General features: G+C 41.7%; 1 protein-coding gene across 2 annotated transcripts in view; it reads left to right on the plus strand.

Moving 5' to 3' along the window:
- Nucleotides 1-5087: 5087 nt before the first annotated feature.
- MINDY3 (MINDY lysine 48 deubiquitinase 3) overlaps nt 5088-21078 on the plus strand; it is an 83825-nt gene continuing 67834 nt past the window's right edge. The window contains exons 1-6 of one of the 2 annotated variants that reach the window (XM_050939617.1): nt 5088-5412; nt 10433-10512; nt 13575-13632; nt 14056-14229; nt 18493-18544; nt 20770-20884. In XM_050939617.1, coding sequence (XP_050795574.1) covers nt 5316-5412; nt 10433-10512; nt 13575-13632; nt 14056-14229; nt 18493-18544; nt 20770-20884 — 576 coding nt within the window. In that variant the 5' untranslated portion in view covers nt 5088-5315. Of the gene's footprint in view, nt 5413-10432; nt 10513-13574; nt 13633-14055; nt 14230-18492; nt 18545-20769; nt 20885-21078 lie in introns of those variants that run through there. The other variant, XM_050939618.1, reaches the window with a different exon arrangement.

The following is a 21078-nucleotide window of genomic DNA, read 5'->3' on the forward strand; positions in this document are numbered from 1 at the left end:
ATTTAATTAGAAAAATATGTGCGATCATTGGGAATTATTTAAGAACATTTACTAGGTGCCCAAAATACCACAACTCCCCCGCAAAAGAAAGAAAGCCATACTGGTTAAAAAACTAACCTGGTTTAGAGGAGAAGTGAAAGTAGCTATAAAAATATATATAAAACAAATGGAAGAAAGGGGAGTTCATAGTCATGGATATAAATCAAAAATTATGAACTGTAGAAAATTGATAAGGGAAACAAGGGACACAAAGAAATAAGACCAAAAGAGGTCAAGATAATAAGAAGGAGTTCTAAAAGTATATTATAGACTCATAGACTCATAGACTCTAGGACTGGAAGGGACCTCGAGAGGTCATCGAGTCCAGTCCCCTGCCCTCATGGCAGGACCAAATACTGTCTAAACCATCCCTGATAGACATTTATCTAACCTACTCTTAAATATCTCCAGAGATGGAGATTCCACAACTTCCCTAGGCAATCTATTCCAGTGTTTAACTACCCTGACAGTTAGGAACTTTTTCCTAATGTCCAACCTAAATCTCCCTTGCTGCAGTTTAAGCCCATTGCTTCTTGTTCTATCATTGGAGGCTAGGGTGAACAAGTTTTCTCCCTCCTCCTGATGACACCCTTTTAGATACCTGAAAACTGCTATCATGTCCCCTCTCAGTCTTCTCTTTTCCAAACTAAACAAACCCAATTCCTTCAGCCTTCCTTCATAGGTCATGTTCTCAAGACCTTTAATCATTCTTGTTGCTCTTCTCTGGACCCTCTCTAATTTCTCCACATCTTTCTTGAAATGCGGTGCCCAGAACTGGACACAATACTCCAGCTGAGGCCTAACTAGCGCAGAGTAAAGCGGAAGAATGACTTCTCGTATCTTGTTTACAACACACCTGTTAATGCATCCCAGAATCACGTTTGCTTTTTTTGCAACAGTATCACACTGTTGACTCATATTAAGCTTGTGGTCCACTATGACCCCTAGGTCTCTTTCTGCCATACTCCTTCCTAGACAGTCTCTTCCCATTCTGTATATTAGGAACAAAAAGAATCCTAACAATGGTATTGGTATACTACTAGATATAAATGGAAGAATTAACTATAACGGGGTAGGCAACCTATGGCACGTGTGCTGAATGCAACACATCAGCTGATTTTCACACTGCCCAGGTCCTGGCTACCGGTCCGAGGAGATCTGCATTTTAATTTAATTTTAAATGAAGCTTCTTAAACATTTTAAAAACCTTATTTACTTTATGCAACAATAGTTTAGTTATATATTATAGACTAGGCCTGCACAACATGCAGCCCGGGCCCACTGTGCAGCCCGCGGGCAAGCGGTGAGAAGGGCTTCCAGGTTCACCCTCTGCCTGGGGGGGGGCGACCTCACAGCCCCGTGTGCCATGCTCAACTGCCTGGACTGTCAGAAGCGTGGCTGCCGGGTTTGCCACCTGCCCAGGGAGGGGTGGGGGGCGACCTCACAGCCTCATGCTTCTGACCATCCAAGCGGTAGGAGCACAGTGTGCACATGCACGGGGCTGTGAGGTCGGCCATCCCTCACCCCGGGCAGGGGATGAACCCAGCAGCCGTACTTCTGACTGGGTTCACTCCCTGCCGAGGGGAGCAGGGGAGCGACCTCACAGCCCCGCGTGCACGCACACTGCGCTCCGACCGCTGGAATGGTCAGAAGCGCAGCACACGCGTCTCTGTCTCCTGCTCCTCCTGCCTGGCATATAGCGTCACTTCCAGGGCTGCTGAGGCGGGAAGCACTGGGCATGAGGCAGAGCCAGTAAATGCGAGCGAGGGGAGAGGCACCTGGCCTGGGCTCAAGCCGCAGCGGGGGTGGGGTCAGGGGGGTCCTTGGCTCAGAGGGGCTGGGCTCAGAGCTAGGGGTCAGGGCTGGGGGGGATGGGGTCAGGGGGTCCTTGGCTCAGAGGGGCTGGGCTCGGAGCTAGGGGTCAGGGCTGGGGGGGGGATGGGGTCAGGGGGTCCTTGGCTCAGAGGGGCTGGGCTCAGAACTAGGGGTCAGGGCTGGGGGAGGGATGTGGTCAGGGGAGTGTCCGTCTCAGAGGGGCTGGGCTCGGAGCTGGGGGTCAAGGCTGGGAGGGTGGAGTTAGGGGGTGTCTGGCTCAGAGTGGCTGGGCTTGGAGCTGGGGGCAGAGTTTAGCAGAGAAAGCTATAATACAATTCTATGGCTGGAAGAGAAAGCTAGACAAATTCAGACTTGAAACAAGACACAATTTTAAAAACAATTTAATTAACCATTGGAACAATTTACCATGAGTCATATTGGGTTCTCCACCCCTGCCAATTTTAAAATCAAGATTGGATATTTTTCTAAAAGTTATGCTCTAGTAATTATTCTGCAGAAGTTCTAATGCCTGTGTTATACAGGGGGTCAGATTAGATGACCACAATAGTCCCTTCTGGCCTTTGAAGCTGAGTGATAATATCTTTACAGAACGGGCTACAACCTTGTGACTAGATGTAAATTTAAAAAAGACATTCCTAGCCACAGTTTTTATTTGATCCTGTAAAAGCAGCTTGGGCTCTACGAGCAAGTTACACACTCATAACAAATGGTGGGCCCATTCCTTCACACAGTGATTGGTATACAATAATCTGTACCTTATCACTGGTTGCTTCTTATAACCAAGTATCATGTCAGTTTTGGGTGAATTGAGCCTCAACCAGTTTACTTGCAGTCTTGCCCCAGTCTCATCCATACATTGGGAAAGACAGTCATCTTCACTCTTTGGATAACTATTCCAGAATAAATCCAGATATGAACACTCTTAATCTGGAATTAGTTTACTCCACTTTGAAAGGCACTCTTATTGTGGAATAATAGTGTTCACACGGGGAAGTATTCCAGAACAGATACTCTGCTTTAAATTCACATCCTATATTACTCTGGAATAACTTTCGAATGTACACAAACCCTAAGAGAAAGCAACGGGGAGCATTTTATCTTTCTCCATCCACAGCTGCCAAACTCCTCCAATGCTCTTTCCCATAATCCCTCCAAAACAGGTCTCCAAGTCTAGGCCATATCTGCTTTTCACTTTTATCAGACCACAGTTAACGCTGAAGCCCAATTATCACAATTTGAACTGCTGTATTAATTATAGCACTGCTGATTATTTTAGTAGAAATGTCCTGCTTTTGGGGAGTGAGCTGTGGGACAAGCATGGGCAGACTACCATCTCTTCCCTCCTTTGGCCCCAGACAGCCAGAGTACATAGAATAGTAGGCCACAAGTCCCCACAGCAACAGGACCTACAGCAGTAGCTCTGTGATGTGGCAGCTGCTCCTGCTTGTCTCTGGGGTTGTTAACTCAGCCCTTTTCAAGGCACCGTCACCCAATCATGGCTCTTCTGGGCTGGCAGGAGCCCTCTGCTCTGATGGTTGGGGAGTAAGTCCTGCCTCCTAAGGCCTGGGCAGGGAGCCTGGGTACAGGGAAGAACAAGGCCCCAGCCTGCCCATGGACTAGGATGCTAGGTGCTATACAAACTCAGAAAAGACAGCACCTGACTCAAACAGATAACAATCTAAGTATGAGACAATGGATGGATACAGACAGTCTGACAGGGGAGTACAAGGAAATAGGACAATATTGGTCAGCAAGGCTGTGGTCTCAGTATACCAGGAGCTATATCGTTGTCAAGTTTTTCAGAAGCATCACAGCAAAGGATAATTTTAAGAAGGGGTTTAAAGGAGGATAATGAGTTAGTTTTGTGGACACTTATGGGGAACTCCTTCCAAGTGTGAGGGGCATTATGGTAAGTGGGCAATGGAGGTGGCAGGAATTGACCTTTTGACACTAAATGAAAGATGTCAGGGCTATGAAAGGCCTTGAACATGAAGCTTGTTTGACATGATACAGAAGAGGGAGCCCATGGAAGGACGCAAAGAATGGGATGACGTGGCCAAAGTGACAAGCTGGGACAATGATCTTTGCAACGGCATTTAGAATGGATGGGGGCAGGGCAAGATTGTTTTTGTCCAGGCCAAAGAGAAAGATGTTGCAGTAACCAAGACAAGAGGTGATGAGAGCCTGGCCAAGTTTTAGCACTGTGGATGCATAGGAAAGTCTGTCAAGTGTAGCCCTGTTAGTCTGTATCCACAAAAATGAGGAGTCTGGTAGTACCTTAAAGACTAACAGATTTATTTGGGCATAAGCTTTCATGGGTAAAAAACCCACTTCTTCAGATGCATCTTAAGGCTGAAAGGCTATATCTTAAGAAATGTTATGCAGAGAGCATCTGCAAGATTTAGACAAAGCCTGGATATGAAGAAGTAAGAGCGAGGATCAAGTCAAAGATGATGCCCAAGCTGTGGACGAGAGTGCCTGGCAGGATGGTAGTGGGCTCTACAGTGATCAAAGGTGGTGGTTACACTTCTTTGTTGTTTTTTTGACTGGTGGTGGGGTAGATTAAGAATGCTGTTCCAGCCACACGGACCCTGAGCTGGTAGCTAGACATCCACAAAGCACTGTCAAAGGGAGAGGCTGAGATTTGAGTTTGGGCAGGAGGCAGGTCTGGCACACTGGTAGCTCTGTGAAGCACCTGCACAGGCACGGCAGTGGAATCTGTGGTGAAGATTATCCAAGGAAGGGACAGAGGCAGGGCGATGCCCCGTTGTGCAAGTGGCCCCACAAGGGGTTATGCCTGGGCTGCCTCAGCCTGGCCAGAAGAGGGGCTCGGGGGCTGTGTCTGGGACCTAGATCCGCTGTATCACAACCCTTCCCCGGCCCGCACAGACTGAGCCGCCAAGGCCCACGGGCGGGGTCTCAGATGCATCTTCGGCTTCGCCGCCGCCTCTGACTAGGCTCCGCACCAGCAGCCGGGCCCGCGGGGAACGCGGCGCCGCCCGGGAGAACACAACGCTTCCAACGGCTGCTCCCAGCCTCGTGCTCTCGAGCCGTGTTGCATCCAGGCCGCGAGCTGCATCCACCACCCAGCGCGAGACAGAACCCGCAGAAAGACGGCAACAGGCCCGCGTCACGGGCTGACAGGAAGGCAGTGGGATTGGTGCTGAGCTGCGCTTCCCCTTCCGGTTCACCCAGGAGAGGAACCGGAAGCTTCTTCTGGGGGCGACTCCGTTGAGTGAAACCCAACAGAGGCGGCTATAGCTGTTCCTTCTCCTCGCTTCTCTGTGAGCGGCCGTTTGCTGGACCCTCCTCCTGGTCCCGGCAGCCGCTTCTGCTCCGACCCCTTCCCATGTTCAGGGAAAGCGGGTTGGTAGCAGCCCAGTCTCGTTCCAGCGCCAGGAGCCGCCGTCTCCGCCCGGCCCGAGAGCCGCCGCCCCGTCATGTCTGAGCTGAGCCAGGAGCTTGTCCACCTGGTGTGGGGCAAGAAAGCCGGGCCCGGCGGGCTCGGTGACACCATCTTCTGCCGCTGGGCGCAAGGTAGGTGCCCCTCTCCCCACGCTCTGCCCTGATTCCTCCCCCTTCCCTCCACCTCCCCCTTCCCTCGCTCCTCCCTATCTCTCTGCCTCTTCCTCTTCTCTCCCCCTTCCTCCTCGCCACCCTCTGTGCCCTACACTTTGTCGCTCCTCACTCCTTGTCTCTCTCAGCTGCCCCTTATTCCTCTGTGCCCCCCCACCCCACCCCGTGCCCTCCTCCTCTTCTCCACCTTCTCACTCGTCCCACATTCTCCTTCTTCCTTTGCTCCTCTCTGCCCTCCTCCCCACCCCCTGCCCTTTACTCCTCCTTGCTCTCATTTCCTGTGCCTCTCTTACCTCCCTGCTTTGTCCATCCTCTGTCAAGTCCACCCCCTCACTTGCCTTCTCCTCCTATCAGGAACTCAGACTTGTCTCCTTCTGAATAAGTTCTTTTCCCTTTAGTCTTCTATCTCCAATTTAATTCTTCCCAATTCAGCCTCCCAGTTAGTTTTACTGAAAGCTAAATCTTCCCTTTATCAACACTCTACTTTATCAGTTGTTGTCTTGTCAATACCAGTCCATGGGGTTTTGTTGCTCCTAAAAAAAAGGGGGGAGGGGATAAATTGGGAAACAGCATGCTTGGGGGTACAGATGAAATCACTATATACAGTAATGATGTTTGCACATGTGAACTTGGTTTATTTTGCTACTAGATCATTTATGGTCTATGAATACATGATGAAGCAATTTCATAGCTAAAATATTTTTGGGTTATCTGGCATTCTCTTTTTAGGATACTGAAATGAATTACAAAGAAATGGAGGAAATTTACTTATCAAATTGAATCCATACAGCAGTATATACACATTTTACATGGTCTAGGCCAGGGGTATGCAGCCTATGGCATGCGTGCCAAAGGTGGCACGTGAGCTGATTTTGAGTGGCACTCTCACTGCCTGTGTTCTGGCCATTGGTCCAGGGGGCTCTGCGTTTTAATTTAATTTTAAATGAAGCTTCTTAAACATTCTAAATACCTTATTTACTTTACATACAACAATAGTTTAGTTATATATTATAGACTTATAGAAAGAGACCTAAAAAAGTTAAAATGTATTACTGGCACACAAAACCTTAAATTAGAGTGAGTAAATAAAAACTCGGCACACCACTTCTAAAAGGTTGCTGACCCTTGGTCTAGGCTTTTGTTTCTACAATCAGTTTTCCAGTGTTTGCTGCTTATTCTTATGTGGCTACAGAGAAGCACTGGGATCATAAGTAGTCTTGCCAAAACTGGGTACAGACTTGGGCCTAATCTTGCATAGATTTTTGCACTTGCTCAATTTCAAACTCTCATGCATACAGGGCTGGATTAACTCTCCTGTGGACCTGGAGCTATTAGATTTTGTGAGGCCCTGTATACAAGTCTCTTTCCTAACTTATAATAAAATGATCACAATTACGGCATCAGGGCTGTTAACACTACTAAACCTGCCTTTTAATTAACATAAAGCCGTTCTGTGGTTACATCTCAGTCTTAAAACATGTAGAATATAGTTAAGTTAATTCAGAATTGCCTACTTCTTACTTTAGAACAGCTGTTATATTAGTTTCTTTCTGGGAGAGCTTTGGGTGCAGGAGGGGGCTCCAAGCTGGGGCAGCGTGTTGGGGTGCAGGAGGGGATTCTGACTTGGGGCAGAGTGTGTGAGGTGTAGGCTCCAGCCGGCAGTGCAGCAGGGCTCAGGCAGGCTGCCTGTGTACTATAGCCCCACGCTGCTCCTGGAAGTGGACAGCAGCTGGCACATCTCTGGGTGCCCCTGGGGGGAGGGAGACAGTGTGGTGCCTGTGTGCGCAAGCACCGTCCCCACAGCTCACATTGACCATTTCCTGACCAATGGGAGCTACGGGGATGGTGCTGGGGGTGGGGGCAGTGTGCAGAGCCGCCTCCCACATCCTTCTCACCAGGGGCTGCAGAGCCATGCCAGCAGCCGGCCTCTTCAGGGACTGGCATGGGCCCATGTCATGCAAGCAGCCTGCCTGAGCCCTGCAGCACCCTGTGGGGCCCCCCGTAGCCCGGGGCCCTGGGCTGCAGCCTCTGAAGTCCCTGCGTTAATCAGGCTGAGTTAATCAGGTGCAAACATCTGTGCAGGACTGGTGCTTCTTCATAGGAAAACAAGTAATGATAACCATGGAATCTGAGATCTATACTATATTAAATAAGATGCTGATTTTGTACAAGTTCTTGTTAATTTTGTATAGAGAATCTTATTTGGGAACTGAAATTATAGTGTTGTACCCAGATATTTATTTGGTGAAAATAACGAATAAGGAGTGAGAAGTTGAAACGTTTCATCTGACTTGATAACTGATATGACAAAGAGAAATATGAATCTCTTGACTAGGCAATTTTAAAAGGAACATGCTCATAAATTGGGGAGTGCATGTGTAGGACTGAATTTTGAAAAGCATCAGACAGATAAATCAGCAGGGGCATAGAATACTTTGTTTTCACTAGTAAAATGAGGGGTTTCAGTGAGAGTGGTGATATTAGACTGAGGTGAGCAGAATCCAGGTATAAAAGGCTCAAAGGAGAGAACTTGGAAGAATGGAATTTTGCTACTCTAATGGAATTGAATTATAGTTAAATAGATCTGAGTGTTTTTTCAGATAACTGGAAACAAAGGTGAATACAGAAGGGAAATGATTATTGAGGAATGGGATTGGATTGGGAAGATGGTCATAGAACTTAGATGAGGAAAGGTGGGAGAGTATTGGTGATTATGAAATATTGTGTGTGTTATTTAGAGGTAAGTAATCATCGTGTACATGGAGAAAGGAAGACAGGCAAGTCAGGAATGGTTTTTGATATAGGGGAAGAAAGATGAGCTCACATGGGATAGTATTAGTCTTGCCTTTGAAGAGCGTAGCTATATCTTAGATAGAGGGAGACGGAAGGAAGCTGGTTGTTAGGTTTTGACTTCTTAAAGTTAACAGTACATAAAGGCAATGTTGGCTGAGGAAGACTACTTCAGAGTTTCAACAGGTTGTTAAGAAAGAAGTAGTGCATAAGATTTCTGCATTGTTAAAATTATTATAGAAATTCCCCAAGAAGAGGTTACTTGTGGGGAATGAAAGGAGGAAGGGAAGCCAAAGGGGTCAGTAGATAACGTAGGTGGAGTAGACTTCAAAAAACCCTTAAAGACTTGGTTTGGTTTCAGAATCCTAACTGAATTATCCTTCTGGAATTTAAAAAAGGGCCAAAAGGTAGATGAAATCCTAAAGAGCATCATACAATAAGCAGGTCTTAGCGGAAGTTAGAATGAACATTTGCTATAGGCATAGTGTAAAAATAAAAAAATCCAGAAACTTGTACTTTTTGTAAAGGCTAAAATTATGGTACTCAGAGTATCCATACTAAGGAATATCAGATGTACAAATAATACTTCTGGGGGAATTCTGCACCACTGCATGCAGGCATAATGTGCCGTGCATAATTTTTAATTTTTTGAGCAGAAAACAGCTTCTGCTTGAAAGTTGCTGCAGCTCTGCCTTTTGCTCACCAGAGGGCACTGTGGAAATAGAATGGATTGGTGGGTAGTGCTTGATTTATCGGGGATTGATTTTATCGCACCTAGTGTATACGTGATAAAATCGATCCCCAGTTGCTCTGCTGTTGACTCCAGAACTCCACCGCAGAAAGAGGCGGAAAAGGAGTCGACAGGGGAGTGGCAGCGGTCAACTCATCGCCATCCTCACTGCCAGATAAATCGACCTAAGATATGCTGTGTAGACCTAGCCACAGATTGTACATATGAATGCCAGTAGGCTATGGGGGATGTTCCTAGCTCATCGCATTGGTGGCAATCTATATCATTAGGTAATGTAGACCAGGTGAATGAAATGACACTAATGAAACATTTGTAAGCACTATGGAGTAATAGAGATTTTTGGTTCAAATTAAGGGAGTCTTACGTAGGTATAACTTGTGTATACTGGCGCTTGGTATGTAAATTATATCAGTGTAGACTCAGATCATCTTGAATTAACACCCAGTTAGTAACAGGTCAGTTACACACTATTATGCATCACCTCTGGGTTTGGCAGACAGACTAAGGAAGATGTAATTTTCATTTCTAGTGAAGGAATGGTCTAATTTACATGGTTGGTGAAGGGTGCCACAAATTACATAATTTTAGACTGGCCTATAAATTTAGTCCATTGTGTAAAAGACTATTAGCTGAATATTGTTTGGTGCTTGGAATACGCTTGTCCACCCTAACTTAAATTTTTGTGTGGCAAATTGGGCTTTGATGTTTCAGTCTTAAGATTTTACTGTGGATATGGAAGAGGAAAACTTTCAGATGTCCTGTCCAGGATCATCTTGAACGTGCCTAGTTCATGGACAATTAACATTTCAGCGCCTGTGGAGGACACCATTCCAAAAGGGCTTTCTGTAGTCGAAAGCAGATAGTTGCTCAAAAAGAGATTGCATGCCTTAAAAAAAAAAAATTAAAATCCTTAATTGTGGGCCAGTAGTGCCTCCTGTGATGTCAGTGGGAGGTTTACTGTGGAAGCAGAAATGGATTATTTACAGAGAGTAAATATTCAGTAAAAAGCTCAAAAATCAACTTTTACACTAAGATATGGTGTCTCAAGTTTCTAAACAGGATTTATATGGAGCTATATTCTTACTGAATCAGAATGACTACGGTGGAGTGTTGAAAGTCACATTCTGGTGGACATCTTAATTTTGTTCACTACTTTACATGTTATTAATTCAAAACTCTAGGGACTAGCCCTTTTGGCCATGTGTCATTGCTGATATAAGTAATATTGTGGAATGTAATCAGCCCCCTTGTACTCCATACAGTTTTGATTTTCATGTTTCATATATTAAACTTGTTTGCTCTGTAAAAATGGTGTTGTCTGGTCTACAAAACTATCTTGATCTTGGTGAATAAGGTGAGTGGCATTCCTGTGAAGGAGAATATATGTAATAAGTGTGCATGCTTAAGTACATCATTAACCATGCTCTTTTTCATTGTCAGGGTTTGTATATAGTGAATCTGAATCAACTGCATTAGAACAATTTGAAGGCGGCCCTTGTGCGGTGATTGCACCCGTTCAGGTAGAGTGCGCTCGTTGCAGAAATGGTTTAAACATAACAGGCACAAAATTTCACCAGCTCTTGCATAATTTATATGGTACCATAGCTGAATAAAAAAATCAAGCCAAAGATAGAGAGGGATCCCCAGCCAGCTGAATTTACAACATCTCATAAATACAACACATGAGACAACAGTCTAGGAACAAGAAGGGACAAAAATAGTCTATCAGCATAGAGACTTTGCAAAAGTGGTATTTTCCTTCTGGGAAGTAAGAGAGACGAATTCAAGCCTAGGTAGCTTAAAAGAAGGTATAGAGCAGAGGCTGAGCGGGATAAAAGAGCAATTAAAATGTAGCAAGTGAAAAGAAAGCACAGATGAGATGTAAGCAAGACTGACACGGAATTGAAATGTCATAATCCTTTTTACCTCAAATTCACCAATGCTTTTCTTAAAAGTATTGCCTTCACAGCAGTCACAGGCACCAGTGCAATAGGTAATTCTGCTCAAAAAATTTAGAGCATTTGAGTTTCAAGTGCTTACTGAATAAACAAGTGGAAATAGTAAACTTTCATAGTCCCAAATCATTGGGACTGAAATCTGTGAAGTCAATATAATTAAGACATTAAAATTGATCATTGCCATTCTTGGGACTCTTATACTGGAAACTTTATATGAACTGGAGTACTCTTGATTGCCTGTGATAATGATTTTCAAACTTTCATAGTGTGGGTTATGTTAGTATCTTGTAGCCAGTCCCAATGTGAATTAACATACCTGTGATAATTTAAGCAATTGCTTAAATGGCAAAGTAATAATAGGAAAGTATTTCGTTTGGGTTTTTTTTAGCTCTTTCTAATGTAGCTTCCATTGCAATCTGTGGCCCATAGTTTGGGAGCCACTGTTCCATGATATAGGAATTATTATACAATTAAGTCCTCCTAATTTGGGAGAAAAGAACACAGGTCAGTCATCTGCCTATAAATCTAAATAAATGCCAATGGTTCTAAATCTATGAGACTGTTCTCATTTCAGTATATATAGATTCAATCCCCTTGTCCTTCAATTTGTCTTTAAAAAAATTATTTTAAAAATGTATGGGTGAGTTAAATGGGTTTTGATTGATGGAGAAGGAAGGAAGGGCTCAAACGAGGAGTAAGGAGAGAACCTGGAGTAGCTGCTGCTAGCACTGGATAGCTAAAGGAAGAAAGCTGGCTAAGGAGCCCTGATAGGAGAATCTGTTGGGTAAGTGAGCCTGGTGCAAGTAAAGGGAGACTGAGGGAGTGCTGTAACACTCTGAAATACTATGTAGTATGAGTATTTATTAGAGCCGGAGCATATAAATCTGTGTTTGGGTCCTTCTGCTCTGGGGTGGAGGGACCCCCCCTGCTGCCGAATTACCGCCACCGAAGTGCCGGGTCTTCAGAGGTAATTTGGCAGGGGGGGGCCCACTGCAGGTCTTCGGAGCACTTTGGCGGTGGGTCCCGGAGCGGAAGGACCCCCCGCCGCCAAATTACCACTGAAGTTGGGGTCCCCTGCTGCTGAAGACCCCAGACCCCATGAATCCTCTGGGCGGCCTTGTAGTTTGATACCTGATTTTGTTTTTTTAATTTTTTTTTTTTTAATCACAGGGATTTATAGAAAACCTAGAAGATTTCTAGAACTGCAATACGTTTTCAGACCGATATGGAGAAACGTTACCCAGGCACCCTTTTAAAAGAAAAAATGTAGCTTGCAAGCTGCTGAGCTTGTTAATTGCTGAAGATGTTTAGTTTGGTGTCTGCATGGAAGGAGGTTAGGGTAGTCTTCTATGTAACTTAGTATGTAGAATTATGACGTGGTGGTGTACCTTCACTTAAGCAAGAGTCCCACTGGGTAGTAGTCCTTAGTTCGATATGCAGTTTGGCATACAGATATGAACTCTGGTAGGCAGTGTGGGTATACTTCACACTTGAGGTTTATACTTAAAACTAGCGAAACTTATTCTGAAGCCACTGATGTAATAGGATTGAGTAGGGGAAACCAGGGAACAAATATCAGATGTGCCACAGGATTCTTTGCTGCTTTTACAGAGAACGAATGAAGCTCTGTCGTGCTTTCATAGTTTGAGCTCAAATATCTGACATTTTAACTGTATATTGTTGCTGTCTTTTTAATATAAATATAATGTGAAATGTAGAATTGAATTGATGTAAAGTAAAACTTAATTACCTTATATACTCGTTCATAAGCCGAATTTTTTTAGTAAAAAAGGAAAGCACCAGCGAAGGGGATCGGCTTATGAATGGGTATAGAGAGGGAGAGGTGGAACACAGCCCCTCCGCCCAACAGAGGGAGCAAGGAGAGGAAGCATAGTCAGTAGATGCAGAAGGAAAGAGACGGGGCCAGAGTTTTTCCGCTTCTGGCCACCCTGCGCTCCCCCCAGCCACCGAAGCAGCTGCAGCTCTGGGACTGGCAGGTTGCAGCCATGCCACTCGGCTCCACGCTCCAGAACAGGCTGTGGCTGCTGTGACTGCGCCTCCCAGCCCAGCCAGCTGAAACATGCTGCAGCCGTGCCAGCTGGTCTGGCCCACCAGAGCAGGCTGTGGCGGTGCTGACCAGCCTGCTGGAGAAGCTCCAGCCAGGCCAGAGACATTCTCCCCGGACCTCCCCATATAAGGTGGGAAGGGATGGGATGGGGAGATTGTGGGGGTTCCAGGCTAGGGGTGGGGTCATTTGGAGGGTGGTCACAGGGGCTAGTGCCCTGACCCCCAGCTTCTCTCCCCCCCCAAACATTTTCCCACCAGTTGCTGGTGTGCCGGGACACTTTGTGTACTTAGGTACACCTCTGTGCCTGCAGATGCTCGAGGTAAACAAACCATCTCGTCCCGCCAGCAGCTTATCCTGATGGCCCGGGAGCCAAAGTTTGCTGACCCCTGAATTATAGGGTTGGTTTATGAATGGGTCATAAAAAATTTCCATTTTTATTTATCCATCTTGTGGGGGTTGGGGGTCTGCATATAAACGAACTGGCTTATGATCGAGTATATGTGATATACGGTACTTCATCTTGTAGTCTAATGCTTTTTGCTTTAATTACATAAAGGCATTCCTTTTGAAGAAGCTTTTCACCTGTGAGAAATCTGCTTGGAGAGAGTATCAAGGTAATTAGGACCCGTTTTCATTTTTTTTTTTAATTCTAGTAATTTGCGTTATAAAGAGGTTAAAGTTTTGTACATCTGCCTGTTAACTGTGCTGCCATGCTATCTTCATAGTGGGAAAAATTATACTTATGCTTCACATGGCGCTAACTTGTTAATTTTCATACCTCAATGCTGGTCTACAATATTTTTGATCACATTGGTGGACATCACTGGTTGAAACTGATTAGTTTAAATTCTTATAAACTAAACTGAAAGTGAGTAACAGAAATCTTATTGAGATGTACCTTTTGGAGGGCTGGTTTTAAATTTCTATACTGTGACAGCTGCTAACGTTAATAAGTGGGTGCATACATTCAATGCTATTAGCATACTTAAGATAGTGATCAACAGTAATTGAACTCATGCAGGATTCTGATCTTTCAGAGGAAGAACAGAAGAACCTTCTTTGCCATACGTTATGTGACATTTTAGAGATGGCTTGCTCTGATAATTCTGAATCATACTCTTTGGCAACATGGATAAGAGGAAAAACAACTGAAGAGACTGCTAGTATTTCTGAGAGTCCTGTCGAGTCAAGTCATCAGGAGGAACAACCCTGTAAGATGTATTTCTCTCTAAATTAATTGTGTTGTCTCTTGAGCAATAGTTCATTCTTTTAGAGAACCCTCAATAGCTGTGTCGGTGCAAAAAGGTCTCCTGCCAACCTAGTGCTATCTACACTGGCTCTTAGGTCACTGTAACTTACATCGCTCAAAGGGGGTGGCTTTTTCACTCCCCTGAGCGACATAAGTTATATCGCAGTAAGTGCTAGTGTCGACAGATGTTATGAGGAAGGGTGCACCATCAAGGTGATAGTCATACATTATTTATTTCAGATTTTGTTGTACATGCGTGTTCTTGTTTTCTGTAGGCAATATTGCAAGAGAGACCTTTTAAGAATAGATAAATCGGGTGACAGTATTGAATAGAGTTTGGATCATAAGGTCTTTTTGGTAAGGGTTGTCTTTATTAGCCTCTGGTAAGTGCCTAGGATGCTTTTGAATGCTCAGATAACAGTAGTTAAACAGACTTGTTCCTAGAAACTGCTTAATTAACAAAGTTCAATCTCACCATATAGTGGTTATTAGAAAGAAGTCTCTCAGAGAGGATTACTTATGGAATTTCTGCCCATTTTTGTTCAAAAACCATGTTTTTCCACTTAAGACATAATGTGCATAAAGTTGTACTGGCAACTTATTTCTAGGGCTTGGTAAATTCTTTCTTTGAAAGATTATTGTAACCAGGGAATAGTAATATCTGAGTAAAATATTTTCTGTATGGTTTCCTGTTTGTCATGAACATCATCTTTGTGCTGCGAAATTTGTCTTGTAAGAGATTGGAGCAAATTCTGGTTGCGACAAGGCTTTTCCAGACCGACTCATCTTGTTAAAATACTGACCTGAACTGAGCACTATGTGAACACGGAAAGGGGGCTTGCTTGCCACAAAAAAAATCTCCTTTTCCCCTGCAGCAACCTTGATACTGGCAGCCCGGCCACTTAGGACTTCTCTTCACTCATTGTTGACTTGGGCTCAACCAGACTCCTGTTCCTCCCCTCCCCCCAAAAATCTCTAGCGCAAGTTCAGTGGTAGTTTAAGCTCCACCCAGCTAGCCCATAAAGGAGCGTGGTTTGGAAGGGAGTGCTGCTAAAGCTGGAGCTAGTAATGGAGAGGTGATGTAGCAACTCCACCTTCAACTAATCTGCTGATAATCCAATCACTCTAGTTCAAAGTGTTCAGTAGTGTGATCACTCTCACTACGACTAGGCTAGTTAGAATGTATGAGCTAACTGTTGTAGTGAACTAATCTGTCCCAATGTATTCCTATATATTTTTTGATGTTGCTGTACCAGTTTGGGAGTTGTCGTTGACTTTGCCCTTTATAAATGGGATGAAATTTTCCTTCTGTTATGAAGAGCCTGTACTTAAAGGAAGAGCAGGGAACTTCAATGGTGAGCCTCCCTTGTCTGTCTCTCTCTGCTCTTGGGCATTGAACAGCTCATCTCTTACTTGTACTCTGGTGTTCAAGAAGTATTTTGATTCTTACTTCTCTCCCGGTCTGAAGATTTTTTTTGGCCTGTCCTCATTTTCTCCTGTTTTAATTATAGGGGGGCTTCCAAATCCTTATCTGGCCAGGCTGTGGACAAAGAGATGAGTACCAAAGAACTGATGGTAGTGCAAAGTTTCAGCACTGGCAGGGTTAAGTCATAGATTGAAATTTCCTGCCTTTGCTGCTGTGACCAAATGAACATTCAAACTTTGCCTTTTCATTTTTCAAGACTTTTGATGTTGCGGAGGACAGGATGGTTTCGCAGTTGGCAATCAGCTAGGCAATCAGGCTGCTGCTTTCGGGAGTCTAATTACATTATTCCGACGGAATAAAAGCTGAAGTATATTTATAATGTTGTAAACATTTCTAATTCTGGCTTAATACATTAACACTATAAAATAATTTCAAATATTCTAAATATAGTATTTTTTTAAACTCAGCTTTTCTCTAATCACCTTTTTTCTTATATAGATTTTTTTTTAATTTCACCTATTCTTTCCTCTCCTCTTTTTATCCCAACTAAATGTTGTTTGTGTGATCTCATCTGAATTATGCCTGTCTCCACTATTTTTTTTAGTGCTATCCCTTCTCTTCCAGGCCCCTCATCTGTTGTCTGTCTGTTTCCTGCTTTTGTTCCAAATGTTAAGTTTCTGCTATTCCACTCCAAGTAGTATCAGAGTGAAATGGTCTAAAATACTGTTCTTAGAACTTCCAACAAAGGGGATTCAAACACACATACAGAATGGTCACATTTGTTTGATCTGCTTTTGTGGTGTACACTAATGACTTGTTGGCCATGCACTTTATTATAATCATGCAAGCTCTCGGGTTCAAATGTTGATTTGTATGTATATTCTCTCTAACTTTTTTCCTTTACTTTTTTGTTTGTTTTAAAAAACTCTTATAGTCTCTTTAAAGAAGTCGTCATAGCTGCTATTGTATCTAAAGTTACAATAATTTTCATTATGAGCTACTGTTCATGTTTTCTAAAATATGTTTTTGTGTAGGAATGTAACATGCATGATTTCTGCCCCCAATTTTTTTTTTTAGATTGTGTAAAGCTTTTTAGCCATTAAGTTGAAAGGGTTTAATGATCATTCCCCTTTTTCAAAAAATATTCTGGTCCACTCACTTTTTATGGGGTTAACTTGGCAATTTCTATCTTGATATGTGAGTGGTCCACTGATTAGAGAAACAAGCTTAAAGCAAATAGCTCTGAATTTTTTTTAACTTACTTTAAAAAGGAAATCTATTAATAAAGACAAGGATCCACAGGTATCTTAGCCATTTCAGAATTGATTTTAAGGTTCCAACTATTATCTGGCCACATTGCATATTTGTCTTATCTTCTGTTCAAGTATTTTGTCTTCATATTTCTCCAAAATGCATATGGTAGGACATGAGACTTAAAAAAAGATCATTCTTCTTATAAATATAAATTTTGCAATTCCTGACTGCTTGTGATTTTTAAAACCATTAATATGTAGGTGACAGCACTAAGGATACTGAAATCATGGTCCAAAACCTCCTATAATTCATAAATCTGACATTAGTCTTTGCAAAAGTCACATCTTTACTGAAGAGAGAAGCATATTGTGTATTACAGGCAAACTAAAAAGACTCTTGAAAATACAATTTTGATATTCAATTAAGCCACTCTTCAGATAAATTAGATACTTTGAGGAATGTTTAATGCTTTGTGAACCTTCATACTGGCTCAGTAGTGTTGCTTATGAGAGGTACACATGTAACTGATACAGGGCACAATCATGCATTCATTGAAGCAAACAGAAGCACTGATAGGATCAAATAGATGTTCAGAAATTCATTGTTCAGTTTTAATTGAAAGTGAAAGCATCTGTTGTAGCTATTATACACAAGGAATAAGATAAAATATTTAGGAATATTGGTGGAGTCGAAGCATGTTAATGATGCTGCTTTTTGAGTGCCTCTTGTAATCTTAGATACTTGTTTTACACATTTTACAAGTATCAAAACAGATTTTAGAGCCTACTTATTTAAAAGCAAGTGAAAGTCAAGAAAAGCTCATTTTCTCTCCATTTCAAAAGCTTTTATGAGGGACCAAAGGTCTATGCTAAACCTGGGACAACACTACATGCTGTATTTTTTTTCCCTCTAGCTGTAGATATATTTGAGGACTGTCTGAGGAGAGAGTTAGTTTAGAGTTATGAAAACTTGTTGCAGGAACGGTGTGCTTAAAACTATATGGAACTATTCTAATTTGTTTACAAAAACAAATATTACTTAAACATTTGAAAAAAAGTACAGCTTTCTTACATTGACACTGCTCTAAAACTATTCAAATAATCATGCTTGCTTTCCTCTAGAAAATAATACTTGCAGTTGACTTGCAAAATTATTTGTAGCATGCTTCTGCTTGGTTGACTAACAATCATCATCACTTTTGCAAAATCAACCGTTTATATTTTTACAAATTTTCAAGGCTACAAACTAGGGGCTGTGTAATCTTGATTTTTTTTTTTTTTTTGGTTTTGTTTTTTTAAATTTTAAGATACTTTTCTGTAATCTAAATAGTGGTGCATTCACTGATTTGTATGCTGAAGGACCCATATTGTTACAGTTGAAGAAGATTACATCAGTTAGATACAAACATTGAAAATAAAATTGAAACTTTCAAAAGGAGGGGAAATTAAAAATATAATTGACGCTTGAAAGTGTACTGGCTTGCTGTGTGTATCTTGTGTCATTTTTTTGCCATGTGTAGTGCTGAAAAGTGTCTCTTGTGTATAGCTGCCTTGGCTGCCGAAGAGCTTGGCTTTGAGCGATTTCATGCATTAATTCAGTAAGTAACATGTTGGAACATTTAAAATACATTATTTTACAATCTCACTAATATTCAAAATCAGATATATGACAAAGTGTTGTAGGGGTTGGTCAAACTTGGAGTTTAAAACTTTGTTTTTACGCTGTGTATTTATAATTCAAAAAGAAAGCAATAATTGGTTCCAGATTTTTTAAAATTATCTAAAATATCAGATTAGCACACTGCACATAATTATGTACATCTCTTTGCAGTTAATTGAAAGGCATGTTTAATAAATTTGAGTAAAAAGGATATGAATAATTAAATTTGTTCTGATATAGTCTTCACAGATTTATGCTGATTTTTTTTTTAAATGCTTGTTTAACCTCTATTACAAGAAACAGCTTGCCTCACCTGGTATCTTTCCATAACTTAGACAGGCCTGGAAACTTTTTAAAGAAATGGTTTTTTATCTATCTATCTATAGGTCACTACAAGGTTGGTTTGTTTGTTTGTTTGTTTATATATATATATGTGTGTGTGTGTGTGTGTGTGTGTGTGTGTGTGTGTATGTATGTATGTATGTATGTTATAAAAGAAACCTTGTAGTGACCTTTAGATTATTATATTGGTAACTTTTTATTTTATCCAAAATATTCTTAAACTTTTATTACTATTCTCGTTTTGTTCCTTACATTTTATTCCTGTAAAAGGTATAACTTTTTTTAAACAATTTATTAGCTTCAGAGACAAATTCAACAGCATTTGAAGGATGAAATGCTGTTGAATTTGTCTCTGAAGCTAATAAATTGTTTAAAAAAAGTTATACCTTTTACAGGAATAAAATGTAAGGAACAAAACGAGAATGGTAATAAAAGTTTAAGAATATTTTGGATAAAATACGTTGCCAATTTAAAGGTTACTACAAGTTTTTATCACCTCAAGAATACTTGCAATAGTCTCTACCAATCAGTTTTCAAAACATGCTTTTGTGTGACAGAGGAGAGAGGAGGAAAAAAATATAACATGTTGCCTGACCTTATAATCAACTCTTGTCTGTTCCTTGGTCCTGTCTTAGGTCCCCAGATGTTTCCTTATCACAGCTTCTTACAAAACAGCCCACTAGGAGTGGACATCTTTTTCCATGCCCTGTTGACCAAATTCATTTGGCGGGTTAGGTTTCTGAACTTTCTGTGCCTCCTGTACCTGTTTCAAGGTTGCAGGATGCCTTTTGTTACCAATAAAGGCTTGGATGAACCTTCTCCCTCACAAGCAAATTTGCACCATTGCAATATAAATTTAATATTAAATAAGATTTATTAAAAACAGAAAAAAGTGGAGTAAAAACAATGGCTTGTTTAATATATTTAGATTTACACTTAGCATAACATACATTAGGTAAGGCTTTCTCAGCTTAAGTGACAGAAAAGAAACAATGCGTACGTGTTCTTAAAAGAAATCTCTGGTTGTGATCCTATGCTGTCCCAAGAGAAAGCAATCACCTCACTTACCTGCATTCAGAGATTTCTTCTACCTCTGACTTTCATTTACAATCTGTCTGCTTGTCCAGATAGGCCACCTTATTTTCCATACCAGTTTTTCCCATTACACCCACCCACAAACGAGTTGAGGACTTTTTGCTTTCACTAAGGCTTTGTCTAAGAGGTGGCCCATTGAGGATATGTCCTTTTAACAGCAGCCTTTCAAAGCCTTAATGATTCTTTGAGGGGCAAGCTGGTCTTTAAAATGAAGGCTCAGAGAGGAAAGTGGTTTATAATAGGTCCTACACAATGTTCATTGAAGGAAAATATTTTCACCTGGTTAGGTAGAGTTTTTCTTAAGATACAACTCTCCCCTCTCCTTTCCTTTCATTATTAATTACTGTACTGACAGACCTATTCAGTCTACTGCAACTTCAGATTTGAAAAACTTGTTAATTATTTATTCTAGCCACTTTGCGCTATTTGAAATGTACCTAATTTACATAAAATACATAAAAATATTTGCATATCAGTAAAAATATAATACTGTAACCAGCTTCTCTAAAGAAACCATTTATTTGCTCTTCTGATAAATAAATACTAATAGTTATGTGGCAGGTATATTAACTGCAGAGATTGCTGTTTAACTGTCTCAGCATGCAGTAACACTGATGTCCAAGTAAAAACAGAGTAACAGCTTAATGTTAGAACCTAATATCCTCTTTACTTTTTACACTATTCTAATGCTACATCTAAATTATTTCTCCTTTTTTCTGTCTTCAGCAAGCAATCATTCCAAAGCTTTCCAGAACTAAAGGATGCCATGTGGGATCAGTATTCAGTGTGGACAAATAAATTTGGAGTACTGCTCTTTCTGTATTCTGTGATATTGACAAAGGTTTGTTTATAAAAGAAAAGATTTGATCATTATCCCTTTACTTAAAGGTGAGCAGCAAGCTCAGAAATTAAAATTGAGTTAATTCCAGATTTATGGGTAGGATGGGCTCCTTATTCATGTTGCAGTAGGGCATCCAGCACAGAAATAAATTTGTAAATAGTTTATTTTTAAGAAAATTCCTTTCTGAACTTCAT

Source organism: Gopherus flavomarginatus, chromosome 2 (genome assembly GCF_025201925.1).
Source record: "Gopherus flavomarginatus isolate rGopFla2 chromosome 2, rGopFla2.mat.asm, whole genome shotgun sequence".
NCBI classification, from domain to species: Eukaryota; Metazoa; Chordata; order Testudines; family Testudinidae; genus Gopherus; species Gopherus flavomarginatus.